Genomic DNA, 20191 nt, shown 5'->3' with positions numbered 1-20191 from the left:
GAGAGTGGGTTTGAAAAAAAAAGGTCATTCAAGAAAGAAGAGAAGCGAACGATGAGTGAAACAGCGAGGAGAGACGATGCACTTGCTCTTGACGTGAGGTGGAAACAGGAAAAGAAATGGAGAGGGCGTGAAGACCGGAGAGCTTCCCACACGTTACAGATAAGGCACTTTACGTACAAAAGCTTTAAAGCATGGCAACAAAACTGGAACACTCATCATTTCACATATCCATCGGTGCAGAAAAATAACGTTTCGTCAAACACTAATCATCCGATTCATACTTTAAAATCATTTAGAATCAACACTTAAACACTCGAACATGGCCCGAGCTAATAGGCAGTGAGCTGAAGAAATTTGGCCCATTTTCCCTTGTGTGTGTGTGTGTAAAATCAGGAATACTGTCTCGATTAATCGTGTTTGATAAAAGTCCTGCATTTCGACACAGCACCACACTTTTGGCGAAGATTACACACGGTGAGTCGTCGACTTAAGTCGTCAGCGGCATCGAAACACTTGAGATGAAACACAGAGAAAGTGACCTTCACCATGATCAGAGGGAAGCACTCATGTCCGGCCTGTTTCTCACTGCTTTAAGACATCTATCGGAAGCAGGAACCCAACAAAACCTGGATTAAAAACAACTTGAATTAAAAGTTGTTGTGGTTTTTCTTTTTTTTTCCAGTTTACAATATTGAAAACCAAATTCCTTTTTTGAAGATGGCCCAGGCTGCACTGGGGAGCAGAGGCACACGGTCCCACTGCCAGTTATTACTTCGTTATAGGCGACGCTGCATGTTTGTGCAAAGACGGTACAAAAGCTGGACAGTCACACAGTGCGGTTGCATAGACGGGGGAAAAAAAACTAGGGAAATAAATGCCCTATTGTCTCGCCTCAGTTCATCATCACTTTCACTTTTGTTCTTTTAGTACAAAACAAAGGAGAAAAAAAAACCGGAATAAAGCGACACGTTTTCCAAAGCAGAAAAGCTTCAAAATGGCTTTTTAACAGCCATCAGCTGGCTCTAAGGCACACAGTTAGAACATGAAAGCTTAGAATAAAGCAGCATCACCCCACCCCCCACCCCCCCCCCACCATCCTGTCTTCTCCACACTTTGCTCCTCTCCATTTTCTCCCCTGTCTCCTTGAAGATTTTTTCGGGGGACGAACGTCAAACAAAGGCGACGATTCCATTTTTCCGTGCCACTCATTGTAGTGTTTATCATCTGGGTCTCTGCAGTGTGTGATTGTGTGTGAAGTAACAGTGTCTTCATTTCCTTGGATACGGTTGCGTCCTGTTCTGTTTTTTTTTTGAAGGGATTTGCTTGCTCCCTCCCTTCTTTTCTCTCTCTCTCTCTTTTCATCCCTCCCTCCTCTTCCCTCCCCTGCCGAGGGGATATGAGTCCTTCTCCACACAACTTGCTTTGTTTTTCACTCCGTCTTGTTGTGGTTGTTGTTGTGGACCGAGTGGCCGTTCAGCAACGGCCCATTTTTCTTGGTGTGATTTTTCGCCTCTGCCTCCTCCTCCTCCTCGTCCTCCTCCTCCTCCTCCTCCGACTCGTCCGTTTCATCTTTGTCGCTCCTTTCATCATCTACTTTTTCCTGAACAAACACGGGAGAAGAGGGAATTCCGTTGAGAAGCAGGTCGTTAATCATGAAGGAGATCTTCTCCTCAAACTGTCCTGAAGCTCTGGTCAGTGTCAGAAAACTCCAGTCTGCTGTCTGTATTTAGAATAACTACAATCAAGGTTTTGGTTGGTTGGTTGATACACCTACAGTAGATTTTCACTTTTTATTCTACAACTTAAAAGATGACTCAATACCACAGTTGTATTTTTTGATGCATAATTTCACATATAAAAAAAAGTTCCTTGTTGATTTCTTTTATTAATGAAATTTGGATTTAGTGACAGAAACTTTTCTCAAAGTTAGGTTTGTAATTTTAGAAAAGTTCAACTCCATATCGACGCGTGTATTTTAAATGTGACATTTAATTTATTCATACCTTAAAATATGTCAAATAAGATTTTACGGTCTGTATTTTATTTGTTGCTTTTTCTGTTTCCTTACATTGTTGGTGAGGAAGCGGACTGCTATGCGTATGATGAGTACAGCCCAGAAGATATGCAGACACTGAAGAACCATCAACAATCCGTTGAAAAAGTAGTAGCCGAAGAAGGGGTCGTAGACGGTAACAGGGTAAACCCACGTACAGTAAACGATCCTGCCAACAGAGACGGGGAGAGTTACAGAGAGTGTCACGAAGGCTCGCAGCAAAATAACAAACATTTCTTTATGGGGCGACACTGAAAACAAGAATTTGAAACGCGGTTGTACCAGAAAGGGAAGAAAACCAGGCGGGTGATGATGAAGACTGCAGCAAATACGATGAAGATGTAGTTACAGGCATTTCGCCACCCAGCATAGTTGAACATCTTTGCAGACTGCAAGAGAAAAACAAAACAAAACAACATGTTGCAGATGAATGGTCATCATATTTGTGGTTTTTTTTGTGTGAATCTTATAAAATTCACTTAAAAATCTGCAAAAGTTCTCGTAGCAATACGTCAGTAAGACTGATGTCAGCGAGTCTTTTGTTATACAACTCGCAACTTTATGAAATCTGATGCAACAGAAAAGAAGAGCAAAACTCAGAACTTACTGTGTTTTAATAGCAAACCCCTGACAGGCGTCTCCAGTTTGCACTATGACTAGTGCCTAAAGCTTTAATTTGCTCCACAAGGTGGCAGCCTGCGATCACGTTTCAGTGGGCGTCTGAACACTGAGCGTCACACTGAGGGTCCACTCTATAAAATTAGAGGCCAAGTGCTCATATAACACTATGTTTTAAAAATATGAGGAATCCCACATAAGCAGATAAGCATTAGTTGTTGCACAGTGGAGGCTAAATTGCATTATGTAAGTGCATTAAAGTTCTTAATATCAGTGAATTGAACTCTCAATTTTTGAACTTTTTCCTCTTGTAAAAAATCCCATTAACAATCATTTTGAACACGATGCCTGGAACTTCACAGTCTGGCTAAATACTTCATGATTGTTATAAAAGCAGAGATCGCACATTTTCCCCGTAAGCCTTACTTAACCCAGGTGTGCCGTTTTAACAGCTTTGCTCTCGACTGTGTTTTTGTATAAAGAGGGACGATAAACATCAATGCAAATTAAGCTAATGTGTAAAAAATGTCAATAATGGATAGAAGTGAAACAGGTGTGTCACGTCACATTGGCCGGGTCGAGAAGAAACACTTTGAGTCACATGTCAGTGGAAAAGCACTGAGAGCACACACCTTTCAACTGCCAACAGCCCATTAAGTGTAATTCTACCCCTGAAACTACTGTTTGTCTCGATATACCCTCACCAGCTACCTCAGTAGGCACATTTGTGCAATCTGACATAATCCAGAAGAACCACAGTGTTAAATATATCTGCAAGAGTGTGTCATTTGGCCCACAGGATGAACTTGCCAAAGGTGAAATTACCAAAACAAAAAAAACAGGACACTGATTTATTAAAAAAACAAAAAAACTGCTTTTCTACAAATCTAGTCTCTGGGGATTACCCAGTATTAGTAAAACTAATGGATATATAACACAGAGAAGTGAAGTGGCATCAACATAAAAGCAAAACTGTGGCTGTGGATTTGTGAAGAACCGCATGGTTTTTGGACATTTAACTATATTTTCCCAAGCAGACAATGTTAAAAATTTGAAATTCTTTTGACTTTATAATATTTCAACACGCCCAGGTTTTGTATAAACTGTGTTTAAATAAATGTACTTTTTTTACGAAATGTACACAGAACTCTATGTAGAAAACTCAAAGGTAAACATTTGGAGTTTTATGATTGAAAGATTATTTTGCTATAATTGTGCCGCTCCGGTCCAAATCAAACTGAACAAAAAGAGTTTAAGACCCCGGCAGGACATTGACTCTGTAGTATTCTGCAGTATTATTAGAAATATTTCTCAATATAATGCAGCTAATTTTGAAAAAAAAAAAAAGAAAAGAAAAGAAGCAATTTTCACCCAAAAAAACCCGTTTGAAGGTAGAATTTATGCAAATGTGTTGTACTGGATCAAATTAGATTGTACAAGTATATCTGATGAAGTGGCTGGTTGGTGTATTTCCAGTACTTTTACACTGACCTGTCTGAGACCTGCTGCTATTGATGACTGGGGATTACTTTAATTACTGTTCTGAAACGGTAACTATTCGTTGGAGAACACCTACCATATTGCATTTTAGGACATGTGATCCTTTCCAAGGGTTTTATGACTTCCTTCCCATTGTATCTCCCAAGTTCAAACTTAAACAGCCTCTTCCATGGCTGATGCAACACTCCTTGACCAGCTGTGCTTTTAATCTCTAGGCAATTCTGCAGACAAACCAGTGAAGTGCACTGACGATCTAAAAGTCTTGGGCAGAGTTAATGGTGCTCCCAGGACATTCACCTCGAGGAAGTAGTCGGAGGAGTCGTGCACCAGCATGATGAGAGTTCCAGCTCGAATGTAGTTAACGCACCAGGAGAAGCTGATGAGGAGGATGGTCGCCACGTGGTGGACTATCTGCTCCTTAAAGTCCTGAGGGAGGGGGGGAGACGTGTTTATACAGTGAGAAAGAAAACAGTTTGATGAAATCTACATCTGCTACGTGTTTTATGTGGTTCTATGCTGCTTAAGTAGTATCTGGGGTTAAACTGTAGTGTTGGAGAAACACGGTGTGTGTCTTTGGAAAGACTTTTCCACACTGAGCTCAGATGACCAGGCTGAGCAAAGTCTATCTCACACACACACACACACACACACACACACACACACACACACACACACACACACACACACACACACACACACACACACACACACACACACACACACACACACACACACACACACACACACACACACACACACGTGCAACAACAGTCTAATGTCCACCCGCAGTCCATGCCAGATGTCAAGCTGATCATTTCAGGGCTGCTTTTTCGTTCCTCTTGAGCACAGTTGATCACAACCAAGCTGAAACTGTCCGTATGACTAATAAATGGCTGCATTTTCTCTTCCCCTTTTCACACAAGTCATTTTGTGTTCAATCGCTTGACTTGACTCGAGAAATAAGCTCGCTTACTTTACGCTTGACATCAGAAGCCACGCTGAAAAGCAGGGAGCCGTAGAAGCCCAGCTCAATCATGTAGTACCAATACTGAGACGTCAGCAGGGTCTGTGGGAGAGGAGACGGAGCTTTCACTTCAAATTCATTTACACAACAATAGTTTGGGACAAGATTTGTATCTTATTGACCCAAATGATTGACTTTCCAATCTTAAATTGAAAATATAAACAACAAAAAAGAAAAGCACACCAAATCTCTCACAGTTTTCAGATTGTTTGATTATTAAACGTAGCCCGTACAGAGAGTCATTTAAGAGGCTGGAGCCTGACATTGTTGACACAGCATAAAGAAAAGCAATTTTTTCCCCCCCCGCGATAGCATTGTGGCTCCATATTAAACGTGGTCAAATATATTGTTCAGCAGTTTCTCATTAAAGGTCCGGGCTTCAGACTGCACTGTTCTCAGACCAAAGGTAAAGTAAATATATCCTGAACAGCTGCTGTGACATATTTTCTGTGACATAAATTGACAACGATGCCGTGCAGAGGCTGAACGTAACGCAGTGCATGTCGGATTCTAGTATTGTGCTTTTTACAAGCTGAATTGCCATTAATAGCAGCAACAAATGCCTGAAGGCATCACAACTGTTACAGGATCTGTCAATATGTGTTGCATAGATCTCAAGTTTAATTCAATTTGAAAGCGATGCTCCATGCTGCAGTCAAACTTCAAACCACATCAAAAGTTTGTTCTTGATTCAACATCCTGTATAAAATGTGCTTGATTCCATGCTTATGCAAATAGTTTGCATGTTTGGCTTGCATGTATTCTGTGGGTGAATTGAGAGAAACACTGAGAGTGTAACCTTGTGCAGACAGGAGTATTAGTGTTGTTGCTCCGGCTCAGCATTAAGTGAATGGATGAAATGTGAAACCTTGGAGTTGGAGGTGTTGGTGGAGAAGGCCATCAAACATTATGTCATTTTACACCAAATAACTTTGCATATGGCACAAAATAAATAAATAAATAAATAAATAAATATATGTTACAAAGTCAAAGCTTCGGAGACAAAAGTAGAAACAGAAGAGATTCAAAAAGAGATTGCAAGACCTAAGAAGGATCGCAGCACATAACTCTGAGCCAATTCTATTTCCTACGTGTTAAAATATACCCAATTATAAACAAGCCCATCGTTTTCAGGCTTTGTACATAAACCTGTTAGCATAAAGTCCTACCAGTATCCTGTATGATGTGGAACACAAGCTTGATGATCCATATTGTCAAAGCAAACCTGCTCAATGGACAGTGTTTGTTACCTTGTGCCCGACTTTAAACACAGCACATCCATTTAGCAGATTCGCTTTCACAAATGTGGGTGACGTCTCATTTTTTTTTCATATACATTTTTATATGTGTTCACGCAACTTCAATTCAAACCAAATTTATTGTTCTTTTAAAACAGTGCTGTGAGCTTCCTCTGGGGAATACATACTTCAGAGTTGTCATGGTGACACTTTTTTCAAACATGAATTTATCCCCTTTTTTTTATTTCTGAAAAAGAATAATGCCTTTTAAAAAAAGGGTAATTATAATAATGACTTCAATAAAATACACTTTAATAACATAATTTCAAATGGATATTGTTTTAAGTGAGAAAACAAGCTTTAGTGCAACGGACAGCTGTTGACTGTATAATGTGTTTAATATAACGTAATGACTACATGCTTCAAATTTAGAGCATCTAACAGAAGAGTTGAACAGTATATTACCAATCGATCCCAAAATCTGTTATTATAACTTATAATGAGAAAAAACATTAGGAAACTTGGCATTCAACCAAAAATAAATACTTAGCCTGAGAGAAAGCATGTGTGGTGGAGCACAGTGTGGTTTAAGCCTTTTGTGCATGCGTGTGTGTGTGTGTGTGTGTGTGTGGTCATCCACCCACACTTTGCAAACCCTGCTCCAAAGAACTGCACTAATGAGCCTCCTAATGACTGTAACTTAATAGCAGCAACTGTGTTGACTGATGATAGCGAGCAGCCTGCGACCACAGAGGAATATTTAACAACATCTGGGGGCCTCTTTGTGAGGGAACTAAATTTAATAATCAGACACCCTGTTGCATTCAGTTCACTTAAGACATCTCGGGCTTTTTTTTTTTTTTACGCACCAGCACGGGAAAACCTTCCCACATCTCCTTCACGTCGTACAGCCAGGGTTTCTGGAAGGGAGAGGCAGAGCGTGAGCGAGACGGCAGCGCTCGGCAGGTGTATTTATAACAGCTTACTAGGCACGACGCTTCCTCTCTTACAGGGTTCGGGTCATCGTGGCAAAGAAAAAAAACAAAAAAAAAAAACGACTACCATGGAAACCGCCAAGTTACAAATACAGGGACGGGTGACAAATGAAGATGTGCTCATGAGGAAACGGTAGGAGGAGGATGGGAGGTTTTCGTGGCAGTACTCACATCGATGAGGGCGGCCAGGCCAGCAATGAAAGCAAGAAGGTAAAAGGTAAATCTCCAACTGCAAGAGAACACACACACATACAAACACACTTTCTACTCAGTCAATGGGGAAAAAAATAAGACAACGGACACAGATTTGCACCAGCAGACGCACGAGCCGTCGCCGTGCGGTCGCAAAGACAGAAATTAGACCGTTTCCTCCGCCAAGTCAGCGGTTCGTACAGGTGTCGCGGCAGAAGACCGGAGAGGAAACGCCACATGCCGGCAGAGCGCCGGGGTAAGAGGAGTCGGCGAGAGCACGGGCGACACACCAGAGAGGGGGAATGAGGTGGAGAAACAGACCGCCTGTTGTATGCACTTACACAATACATTGATTCAGAGGGTGAATGTCATTATGTCGTCTCACACGCTGTAAAAAGACACCACAGCCAGGGAGGGACGGACATGCAGTTACATGCATGACTGCGCACAACCACACACACACACACATCAGATGTGACACATTTATTGAATAAAAGCTCAAATACACTAAAATACACCAAAAAAAGGGCCATTTCACCAAAAACATGATCATTTTTAAAGAATTTAAAACCACCTGAGACACAAACACTACCCAGAAAAAAAAATCAAATTTTCATCCTCCAAATGTCAGGACTTCCCAAATGAAATGAACTCATCCTGAGTCACCCCTCCTTTATCAAACTCTCCTTTTAATACAAACATCGAGGAGCAAAAGCTTTATGATGTTGTCTTTGCTGTTAAAAAAGTACTTTGGGTGAACTGACCCTTAATACAAAATACTTTCATGCCTCTGTCATCAAGGTGGAACGGGCCTGAGGCCAACACGTGTGGATTAATGCATGGATTATCTACATAGACGTCAGTGTTTACATGTGCATCCAATATCTTATCAGTGTGACACTAATCACATCAAAACTAAAAGGTTTCGCGCATTTTTCAAATCTTGATCGTGGTCATTTTGGCATCCAGATGAAAACCAGAGGTTGAAAAAATGTGATCTTAATAAATGTTAATACTTTACCATACTGTATATTCACTATTCAGAAAAAAATTAAGATTATTAAAAGAGTCTTTAAATATGCAATACATTTGAACAATACAGAAGCATCACTGCTTGAATGAAACCATGTGGAAAATCAACTTTATCCATCGTATTCTATTTCTTAGGTGCATCTGTATGTGCCTCTGACTGTCTTGGCCGTTTGTACGTCCCGTTGCCACGCTGTGACTCTTCCCGGTAGCCTCGTATTATCGGGTGATCAAGCCGTTGGTTTAACTGAGCTTCTGTTACAGTAAACGCTCACGCGTTAAAATAACCACCGGGGAAGAGATACTGCCACTGAGACCCGGCGCTAATAGGCAGGATGGGGGGGACGAGGGTTTGTGTTGGCGCGTGCGTGGCGCGGCCGTGACCCAGTGGCATTGTAAATGAGTGCAAGTTAAAAATAGAGGGCGACCTATCGCCCTTAGAAATTTTGCTCGTATAGCCAGAGGAACGTGGGGGTGGCCGACTGTTTCCATACCCGCCGAGCGCGTATACGTTTGAAAGAAGTGGGGTGGGTTTACCTGGCCTCACGGAACTTTTTAAGCAGACTCGGTCTGTCCTGGTTCCGTCGTCTTCTGAACCAGCGCTGCACGTGTCTTTCCGAGGAACCCGTCTGCTTGCAAAGGCTCGCTACTGAAGACTGGGCACAGCATTGAGAGGGAGGGGGGGGGGGGGGTTAGCATGCAGCACTTTGTCCCTGTCACAATGTGCAGTGTGAACAGACGACTACCTGCGTGGGGTTTTTGGTAATGTTACAGTAGTAGGACTCCAGTGTTGGGTTGTGGGGGGCTTTGAGCCGCACCGTCTCTTTCACCCCGAGGAGAGAGGCCAGGGGCGTCGCCACCGTCCTGCGGGCACAACGCGGGAAAACCAGGTTCAGAGCGTGACGGCGAGAAACGGAAGGACACACGGACAAGGAGGAGGACCGTCACCGCCGCGGCGCTTTCCTTTCCCGTAAAGTGAATATAAACGTCAAAGCAGCCGTTACTGGACATACTTTGCTCATTAAAAGAAGCACAGCCACTATAAATATCATCCGTCTTGACAGTGTGTATGCAAGTGAAATAACAGCGGTGCGTTTATCCTGTCCCGTTTGCCAAACGCCATTCGAGTCCCTTTATAACTGCGGCCGTGTTGGAGATAGCAATAAAATGCAGTAATGAGAACAAGAGCCTCTCAACCAGCGCAATAAAACAGACTCTGTAATGACTGTTTGATTTCCAAAAGATTAGCTACTGGAAACGGAAACGCTGCTCTTGTGAGGGAAACAATACGATTCATTCAAAAGAGTAGACCTTTAATTAGAAACCGGGGGCACAATAAAAGAAAGATTAGGCAATTGGATAAGAAATAATAAGCAAATTGAGGAGTTTAATTGGAAGATAGAATGAAGCACGAAAGGAGAAGAAAGCAGCTAAAATACAATGATTAAATGCCATAAAGAAAGAAGTAAATATTTGAACGAGACACAGACAAGGAGCACGCGTGAGGCAGGCGGAAAAAACTTGGCTGACCTTTCAAAGATCTGACGGATGATAAGGAACACGAGGGCGATGGGGAGCGCCACCCACAGGTCGTGGGCCTTCGCGTACACCCGCCCATCCCGGTCCTCCAGGTCGGCCCAGCCCAGGCCCTCCGGAAACCACAGCCGCTCCTGCCAGAACCACGCGCTCAGCTGCGACAGCATCCTGGAACACGGGGAACACTGGACGTTGGCACCACGTCTATCTGTGAACCCTGGCTGTAAAGATAACGCCGCCAAACGTAAGGCGCACATGTGTGAAACTTGTGATATGGCTCCTATTACAGTCAAATATACAAAGTCGCCGGCCTGGGCTGTTCTTTACAGGTTTTGTTTCTTTTCTTTTCTTCTGTGTAGGCAGACAGTTACAATTGAGAGAATTACATGAGTTCACTCTTGTCGGGAGTCGGGGCAACACGTTTTTCCTAATACATAATAACGGAGCGCGAGAGTCCGCAGAGAGCTCAGGAGGCCCACGTGAAGGGAGGCCGAAATCACACCAACAACTGAGTAAATCTGTTCCTTCGCACTTCCACCGCATGAAGCCGAGCCGGTAGCAGCTGCAAGAGAGGATTTTTTTTTTCTTTTGTTTTTTTGTTTTTTAACTGAGTGACTACAGGCATGAACATTTCTGCTGCTGAGTTTAGGGAGTGGCAAAAAAAAAAAGAAAAGAGTTGGGGAGAGGAGGGGTGTGTGGTGGCGAGGGAGAACAAGCATTTGAGGGACGTGAGTCATGATTTATCCACATGTGCCGAGCAGCTCTACGTCTCTGGAGTCCCCTTGCAGATCCACAGTGACGCCCCCCCCCCACCTCCCACTCGCTGCAGCTGCCAAAGGCCTGTAACCACTTTGCCTCCACTCCCATCTCCACCCCGATGCAGTAATCAAGAAGGATTCCCTCAATGGCCCAGAGAGCCAGCGACTCCATGTCGCGCTCTCCTCCCGCCCGTAACTAACTTTACAACATACGAGCGACTCCACTGCGTTCTGTAAAAAACAATCGGTGAATTGGACCTTTACTAAGCCGTGTGCCTCGTGGTGAGGATTAATCCAAGCAGTGAGCGGGTTCTTATCTCTTTGCAGAGTTGACAAATGTTTTTTTTTCAATGCCTTGATGAGAAGAGACTGAGAACTGGTGCCGAATGAACAATTCAACACGCAACCCAAACCTTTTGTTACTTCCCCTCTGAGCCTGAAACTTGCTTTTATCAGAGGAAAAGGAGGTCATTTCTGTTAATCCTGAAAAATGTCACCACCAATTTTGTGTCTCCAAGAGTAATATCTCAAACTCAAATTTGTACCGAATGCAACCACTGAAATTATACTTTTTGTGGCTGTTCAGTTGAATGTTTCTATCGTTTAATGGAGGGATAGTTGTTATTTTCCATACATATGTCTCGATGACCCAAATAGGTCTGTATATCTATGCAAGTATTATATTTCAAAGTTGGCCAAGGCACACCATGTTCTATATTTCTGAGAAGTAACCAAGCCTACGGTGTTACAGACACCTGATCTAGCATATCATCATTCGACTTACAAGTATTTGCAGTGCGAGTAAAACTATTTCACTTTTGTAGAAATACATATACAAGTGTGGAACTATATAAGAAAAGTAAAAGTAAACATACAAGCTCAGAAATGCAGTATTAAAGAAAGTACCTTTTTTTTTCGGGATGTCTCATATTTGAGTTGATATCTTGAAATGTTTCTCCTTGATCAGGTTATGATTGAGTTATATGTGTCGGTTCCATTATGTCTCTCTGTCACTGTTATTTCTTGTGGATCGGTATTGAGTCTATATGTTCACGTCGAGTCCGTCCAGGTAGAATAACGTGCCCCCGGCTGTCCCTGCCGCAGACGTCAACATTTACCATTTCATCTTGATCATCTCAAGAGAAAGCAGCCCGGTCAGCGACGCCCTTAATGAGGGGGTGTCATGGATGAGCGTGTCGGCTATTTTCCACATCGTGTTATATTAGTCACAAATCCCTGCTTCCTGCTGCAGCGGAGAACTGGGCTTTCCTACTCTCTCCCTCTCTCTCTCTCTCTCTCTCTCTCTCTCTCCCTCCTTTAACACAGGTGGCTGTGGCAGTGGACGGGAAGGGTGACATACTTCCCCCAGTCTTTTCGCCAGCTCTTCCACTTCAGCAGAGCGACGTCTCGCTTTTTTTTCCCCCCGGTGAGTCCTGCCAGCTCCCTGCTGAATAGCATGTTTGTGTGCATGTCGGTCCCCATAAAACGGCTGCGTAATCTGACCCAAAACAGATAAAACTCACTCGGATTCTGAGTGCTGGTGCTGGCAGTGCAAAGGCCAGACTGACAGCTGCAATTAGACTCAACTACGCACAACAATCAATGAGGAGAGGAGAAGACGTGCAGCTGAACAAATATTACATCTCCTGTGTTTATGGTTTGAAGCGGCGTGTGCATCGAGGAGGATATTTTTTTTGGGGGGGGGGTTTGCTTCACTTGTTGAGATATTTCTGGAAAAATTCAGCATGGTAAAGCACTTTTCACCAAAGCTCAGCTCCATTGGCGCCCAGGATCACATGACCAGACTCTGACCATTTCAAAGGTCCAATAAAAATACAGCATGTCTCCTGCAGGGGAGGGAGGAAGGAAGTTCTCTCTCTCTCTCTCTCTCTCTCTCTGTCTGTCTCTCACTCGCTCTCTTCTACTCACTATGAATATACATAACGGGCATGTGCTGATTGTAAACAGGGATGTCACTCAGAGCTGGCACAGAATGGCTTCAGCTGTTAAGAGATAATGTTTCCCGTCAGCTATTCTTGAGTTTATAAATCTCACGGAAAGAAAAAAAAGAAATTGATCAAATGAAAGTAGAAAGCCTCACAACCTATGGTGTGACTGCAAGGAATAGCCATCACTATCCTACAATACCTCTGTATTGGCTGCAGTAGATAATACACACACACACACACACACACACACACACACACACACACACACACACACACACACACAAAAAGCCTTAAAAATTACCCACAAAAAGAAAAATCACTAAAATTAATGCAAACAACCAAAAAAAAAAAGCTCCAATGACGACTGCAAACATTGAAAGTGAGACAAATCAAATACAATCCAAAGATTAAAAATGACCAAACAGACACTTAAAAGTATCATAGTATATTAAATATATTGCAAAAGCCTTTGGAGCAGCAGACCAACCACAGAGCAACATGGCCACTACAAGTCAAGTAGACCCCCGAATGACCAAAGTATGAAACAAAACAAACAGAAGTCATCCAAACAGCCTTATAAAGCTGATAAATATTCATATAAAAAAAAAGAAAAAAGAACAAACATCCACACTAAAAAGTAGGATTAAAAAATGACCCACCAGTTACAGAAATTGAGAAAATGAAAGTCAATAAAATGAGCAACAAATGTGACACAGAACAAATTGATCCTGCATAACCTGTGGTGTTATTGGACCCACATTACAGTTTCAAGAAGAAAAAAAAAAAAGTTTGAAATTGAGGAGGAAAGCCTGAAGGAGGGGTTTGAGGAACAGATCGAGGTGGCACCTAGTACGGAGGCCTGGTGCATTTCGAGATTGTAAACATACTGCTACCATACAGATGAAGCAACCCAAGGCCTTCCCATCCACCCTCCTCCTTATAGAGTTTTCCAGGCAGCCAAATAACGTAGAGGAACACGAGTCATGAGACCACGAACTCTGACTGTGAGTCACTCAAATAAAACGTACCAGCGACGCTTGTACAACCACCCATTTACTCACGTCCACACTTAGGATGTACCGCTGGCTGATGAATCATTCAAACCACATGTTTTTTTTTTTTTTTTTTTTAAATCACTCTGACATGGCTGACATGGAGAGATTGGACAGCTAAAGAGTGCAGACAACATGACATGAGGGAGCAAAGCTGGATAAATCGAGAGGAAAAAAAAGAAAAAAGAACACTGGGCCGATGAATAGTTTACCAAAAAAAAAAAAAAAAAATCATACGATTTCTTGAACAGCACAGTATCATATAAACCAAGTGGTTTTGGTTTTAAGTCAGTGACTCAACATTTTTTCCCCGTAAGAAACCTTGAACGCACTCATCTTTTCCTCTGACTGAAACTAGTAGAAACTTGTTCTAAGTTCCCTGGATAAAGGCGTCCTCACACAGTACGGATCACATCGGATTCATTGTGATAGTTTTGTGAATGAAGCTCACGACCAAAATGTTGATTTTCCTAAAACGTTAAGGTGTACATCTTCATGATGGCACCGAAATCCTTCTACACTGCAACAAATATCCATTTGTTTGTTCTACTGATGACCGTGTTTGATTATTGTATCATCACGCTCCCTTTAACAATATCATTTCCCTTTATGAACAAAAGTTGATCACATCAAAAGAATCTATATGCAGATGCAGACTAAACTAATCAATCTCAGACAAGACAAGGCAACTGTGGAGGTAGCAGATTATCACCAATGTAACCTATATCTGCTGGAACATATAGAAACCATGTTAAACAAATATCTTATACTGTTTAACCACGAAGCAGCCGCCAACGACTCCTGATGAACCCTGCATTTATCACCGTCCATTTATCCAGCTTCTCATAACCATAATCTCCTGAACGGTTTATGACGTCTATAAAAGTTCAACAACAAAGAAATCGGGCTTCGCACACGTTGACTAGTTGTTCGGTAATACGATTTTCCAATCCAAGAATACATTGTCCAGCCTGTCGCACAATCGAACAGGAGCTTCTGTCAAAAAACATGTTAAATATAGAAGAGCTGCCATATCGTCGTTATTTATGAAACGGGGGCAGAGCACCGACCCGCTGCTCATGATTTTACAATTCAAAAGCCATAAAAATCCAGGAGTCCCTCTTATAAGCAGATTTACTTATCATATAATGTTCAATTATAAGTTGATTAACAGGCGACAAACAAAATCCAGCTGCAAATAAGGATTTACTCAAAACAAACATTTATTTCTAAGAAATCCGAATATATAACAATACCGATAAAGCATAACAGGAATTAAACGCATTATCAGTGCGATCAATAAGCTTATTTGAAATGCAACTTGAAGGCAAATATCAGAAGCCATTCATGTTAACTTTCGACAACATTGTTCATGTGTTGTCATCTGACACTGAGACACAGTTTACAGATCACAGTGGGGGAAAAAATAAAAAAAATAGGAAAACAGTGTGAAATCCAGAGTGCACATATTGTGCGATGAGGTGGCGACTCGGGAGGCTGACAGGCTTTGTGCACATGGTTCATTAGCTGTAACTCGGGTCATGCCTTGGACATTTCCAACCCGAGCATTCTGAGGACGAGTCATACGCTATCCTTCACATTTTGGACATTCCGCTGGAATGTCGTTCACAAGAGAAACAAACAAACAAACCCCAAAAATACAACAACTTCCTTTAAAATTCAACGATGAGGAGATTGGACTCTGTAAGTGGCGGAAACTGTTGAATCGGCCCAAGATGTCGGTGCCGCGGGGGAGATAAGAGATCCCAAACTAAGTCAACTCCCAATACATCCCCTCTCTGATCTGTGACACTGATGAATTATTGATGAGGAGAATCAATCAGTCGGCAGACTCATTTGAAAAGGGCCCTGCTCAGGAGGTGATATTGTCATGCCGATCTTCTTCTCCTGACTGAATGGACACCAATTCTACCCTTTGAGCAAGTACAGTTCCCTGTGCTCCGGGGGCAATTAGTCTGACCCACGAGGCTGCTCGCTTTGTTGAGAGGAAGCGCAAACTGTTGCCGTGACTGAATCATTACTTAACGAACAGAGGAGAAGAGAAGTTAGACGTAATCATTGACAGGCGATGGCCGAGTTCTGCTCCTGTCCAGGTTCGCCAGATCTGTGACTGAAGCATGTTTCTTCCCCCCCGATCGCCACAGGGATATCTTGGTGAAACAGAAGAATGTTTAGCCAAAGTTCAAAGCTGTTATCAATGCCGGGGTTTCACTTATGAATAATTCACAAATTGATTTTCAATATATAGCTTCCGAGCGTGTCAGTTGTTTCGAACCATGATGGGAATCATCATGATTCATCGCTTTGACAGTCAAATGTTCGCCTTGAGGGCCTGCAGCTTTTTCAATTGAGTGCTCGACACAAACCAGAAGAGACTCCCAAATATTTCCGGGTGATGTCTAACAAAGACGAGCCACAGGAAGGATTACCGATCGGGCCTCATGCACACAAGCTCAGGGGCCCAGAAAGGTCAGAGGGGCCTCAAAGTACTCACTACCAGTAGACACAAGAGGCACAAAGCTACCAAATGAACGAAATAGAACCGTCACATACAGAGAGATACGTCACAAAGACACGCCGATCAAGCATAAAGGCTAATAAGAGACGTTGTTTGCCTCTCAAGGCAGAAGTTTAGTCTTCAGTCCACCAAAAGAGTTGGAGTCACGCTGCTCATTCTGGTGAAAATACAATCGTCACCACAATCAAAACAACGTCAACATTACTGTCAGCGCTTCAGTTGGGCAATCTGGCAGGTTTACACCAACTGTATCCCAAATACAGCCGCAACGTTTGTCTAAGAAACAACAAATGTGGTTGATTAGTCTATGTGTGAAAGCATACCAACGGTAAGTATATGATTTTAGAAAACTATTGTAGGACAGTAGGCCTCAGGGGTTTTATATCAGCATTTTCAGATATTATCAGCCAAACACTCGTGGACACATCTGCTCCTGTGCTCACACGGGGCAGGAGCCTTGAAAACGAAACCACGAGGAGACGGCAGTGGTGAGCTGGATGGAATAGAAGTGAGCTTGTGACCAGAAGGCCAATGGTTTGAATGGTGGACTGGTAAGGAGAATCGGTTTGATAGCGAAAGCCACCGCTTGACCCCACCCTGATCATCTCCACCACTGTGGGGCTGCGAGCAAGACCCCCCCCACCCTCCCACCCAAAAACCCTGAATCTGCCCCACGACACTGTGTCCAAATGAATCACCTCTCGTCCTAGTAGGCTCGGACATGTTCAAGAACAATGATGACACCATCAGAACAAGAAAGACCCATGTAGGACAAACTGCTGGAACTTGTGTTATTGTTGGCTGCTTTTATACTGTTCTTCTATTACACATCATCATGGTTAATATTCATTTCCTTCAACAAGTCACAACAATAAACAAAGTTGTGAAAACATCCTCAAATCCCCACATAAGACCTCACGTTTCCCCATTTCCAAGCATGTCAGTGTCGTCCCCCCCCCCCCCCATAAATTCCAGCGCTTCGTTCCTTAAGTCATGTGTATTAATAATGGCGTTCAGGTCACAGCCGTCGTAAGTGAAAACAGCAATAGTGGCAGAGCGATGGGTCCCAAAGTGTATGAAGACTGTGGTATTTAAAAAGAAGTGATCCTGTATGGTGGTCTTGTGGAGGTTTTGGCCTGTCGGGAGTGTTAATGAGCCATAATCTGCTGCTTTCCACTGAGCCACGCGCCGCCCAGGACCACTGCATTACGTGTATTTCTACAGGTTTTACGTAGGGTTCTTTTTTTTATTTGATTTTTAAGTTAAAAGGCCAAAACGAGGCCCGGCTGTGTGTAATGAAGTGCCTCCTACGTCGAGTGCGTAATGACGTGTGCGCGCAGACAGGATGCAGAACGTGCGTCTGCCGCAAAACACGCACACACACATTAGAACGAACCGACGACGTAAAAGTGAAACGGCGCTACTCACTTTGGTGAATTCCCCCCTGAAAAGAAGCGTTTCCAAGCCAGCCCTCCTACTCCTCCTCCTAGAAAAAAAAAAAACCCAAGTGTATCTGCGTTTTTGTTTTTTCGACGTCGTCTTGGTCCCACCGACTGTAAAATAAAAAAAGGGGGGAGAGAAAGAGAGAGGGAGGGAGGGAGGAGAAGAAAAAAAAAAGAAAAGCTAACGGTCCCGCAGAGTGAAGCCCAGCCCGCTGGTCGAGGAGCCGAGGAGGAGAGCAGTCTGTCCCGCTTCACTGTCCGGACTCTTTACATGTTTCCATGGAGATTAAAAGTCTCGTTCCGTCCTCGTGCAGCCGCGACTTGATTAAAAAGTGTCCATGAGGGGGAGGTGAGATGCTGCAACGTGCTCCGCTCGGTTTTCTTTGGGGGAATTCCGCGTATTATTATTATTTTTTTTGTTGTTGTCGTTGTTGTTGTTGTTGTTGCTGGCTCACGACGTCTCTCCAGCCTCCCGTCCTCCTCCGGGGGTCGCGGCGGCGGTGTGTCCCCGGGAGAGGAGGGGGGGGGGGGGACTCTGCGGGGGTCTGCGGTGCTGTGGGAGCCGGGCAGAGGCGCGGGTCAGGCCGGCAGCAGGAGGCAGGAGGAGCGGGCAGACTGAGGAGCAGACGGAGGGAGGAGTGAGGGGATAACGGAGAGGGAGGGACACCGATGACGTCCGAGCACATGAGACACACACACACACACACACACACACACACACACACACACACACACACACACACACACACACACACACACACACACACACACACACACGTTTACGTTTTTACTAAGTGCATCATTATTCTTTTCAATGGATGACGCCACTTTCTCCGCCTTGTATGAGTTGGGGTTTTTTTTTTCAGGCTCTTGACCTTTGACCTCATTGTAATTTGTTTACTCAGCACATTTTCATCTCGTCTTGGGCCTCCTTTACAAAGCAGCAGAAATGAGCGCTGCAAAACCTTCTTCACTCTTGGGGGGTCCGTTCACACGACACCGGTGTTCTGATCCACTGCAACTGTGGCTTTTCTATAGCGTCTCCCGAGGAAGAACTTTTATTTCGTGGGCGCGATTCACGCCGGAGGCTGTTAATGCGCATTGACCATTGTCGTGTAAACAGGGCCTTGTTTACTTTTGAATTCAACAACGATCAACTGGTTTTTTAAAATTCTTTTAACAATCGTAGCGATCCTTCTAATCTCCTCTTGATGGATTGGTCTTTATTTAATTTGAAGAAAATGTTCAAGTAAAAATAAACAAAGCAAAAAAAAAAAACAATAAACGAGAAAAGAAAAACATCTAAACACATAAAACAAATGTAAGAAAAGATAGCATAGTCTATGTTTGACATGTGCCAATCTGTGTTTACGTGATCAAAAAGGAGGAGGAAGAAGTGTAAGGTCATTTTATCTTACCTGTTTGCATCTTTAGCAAATATATATATATATATATATATATATATATATATATATATATATATATAAAAACACAGAATTTAATGAAAGTTAAAATGGTCAAAATAATATGGAACTGATACAAAACAAAATGTAACAAATGATCCAAAAAAAGTTGGTGAAGAAAATTCCTGGACCCCAAACAACCCAAAAGTTGTTTTGTTTAAAGCCTTTACCAATTATGAGACAATGAATACAAAGCAAACATGTCACACATAATAATAATCAGAAATATAAATAGAGATCCTTGGCCAGCAAATAGATTTGAAATAACAAATATTAGTAAAGCTACAAGAAGGCACAAATTATATGTAAATTATGATGCAACTATGATGCAAATATGATCATTTTGTATACAAAACAACCAGAGACAAATTCTGCAAAAGCGAAATATATAATGCGTCACAAAACATGAAGTCGATACATGAAAATGAGAAAACGATGCAGACCTTCGTCACGTTTTCCTCCGTGATTCAATTCAAACTATGATACGTCCATGAATTCCAGATTCATTACGTTCAAATAGTTCAGGCTGTTTCTGTTTTATTCCTCATGAGCATGTGCTTTTTCTCTTTTTGTTTTAACCTGAAGCCATAATAATATCAATCTAAAAAACAAAAAAAAAGAAATAGGTTCGAACCTTTTAGTGCCTATATTATGAATGCAGAAAGTACTTTTTTTTAAATGAAGTTCAGGCACGTCAGACCTGAAATTGTAGAGAGGCAAAAAAAACTGATACACGTGGTTGTTTTTGTACGCCCTGTCTGGGCGTGCAGGTTGAGTTGGGGCCCTTTTTCTGTCTGTGCCCA

The 20191-nt window shown here is 42.8% G+C and overlaps 1 protein-coding gene across 2 annotated transcripts; it reads right to left on the bottom strand.

Moving 5' to 3' along the window:
* Positions 1-1406: 1406 nt before the first annotated feature.
* cers2b (ceramide synthase 2b) lies at positions 1407-18512 on the bottom strand. 2 transcript variants are annotated; one of them, XM_080501399.1, is made up of 11 exons: positions 17912-18512; positions 10180-10353; positions 9396-9513; positions 9187-9305; positions 7600-7657; positions 7303-7353; positions 5145-5237; positions 4469-4597; positions 2336-2442; positions 2069-2222; positions 1407-1600 (listed from the first exon to the last, which is right to left on the bottom strand). In XM_080501399.1, the coding sequence occupies exons 2-11, from the start codon at positions 10350-10352 to the stop codon at positions 1430-1432; spliced, it is 1173 nt and encodes a 390-aa protein (XP_080357525.1). In that variant the 5' UTR covers position 10353; positions 17912-18512; the 3' UTR covers positions 1407-1429. The 2 variants fall into 2 exon arrangements, with proteins under 2 accessions (XP_080357525.1, XP_080357526.1); XM_080501400.1 differs by lacking the exon at positions 17912-18512 and adding an exon at positions 11850-11969 and having other exon boundaries at positions 10180-10406.
* Positions 18513-20191: the final 1679 nt, after the last annotated feature.

This window comes from Blennius ocellaris (genome assembly GCF_963422515.1).
Source record: "Blennius ocellaris genome assembly, chromosome: 8".
NCBI lineage: Eukaryota > Metazoa > Chordata > Actinopteri > Blenniiformes > Blenniidae > Blennius > Blennius ocellaris.
Note: the sequence above shows the minus strand (reverse complement) of the source record. Positions and strands in the feature narration are given on the sequence as shown.

Bases quoted from the DNA above. Each gene is read 5' to 3' on its own strand.
- cers2b (XM_080501399.1), bottom strand. From the start codon at position 10,352: ATGCTGTCGCAGCTGAGCGCGTGGTTCTGGCAGGAGCGGCTGTGGTTT. The intron at 9,306-9,395 runs GTAGTCGTCTGT...TGCTGTGCCCAG, and splicing joins TTACCAAAAACCCCACGCAG to TCTTCAGTAGCGAGCCTTTG. The intron at 2,223-2,335 runs GTACAACCGCGT...CTCTGTTGGCAG, and splicing joins CTGGTTTTCTTCCCTTTCTG to GATCGTTTACTGTACGTGGG.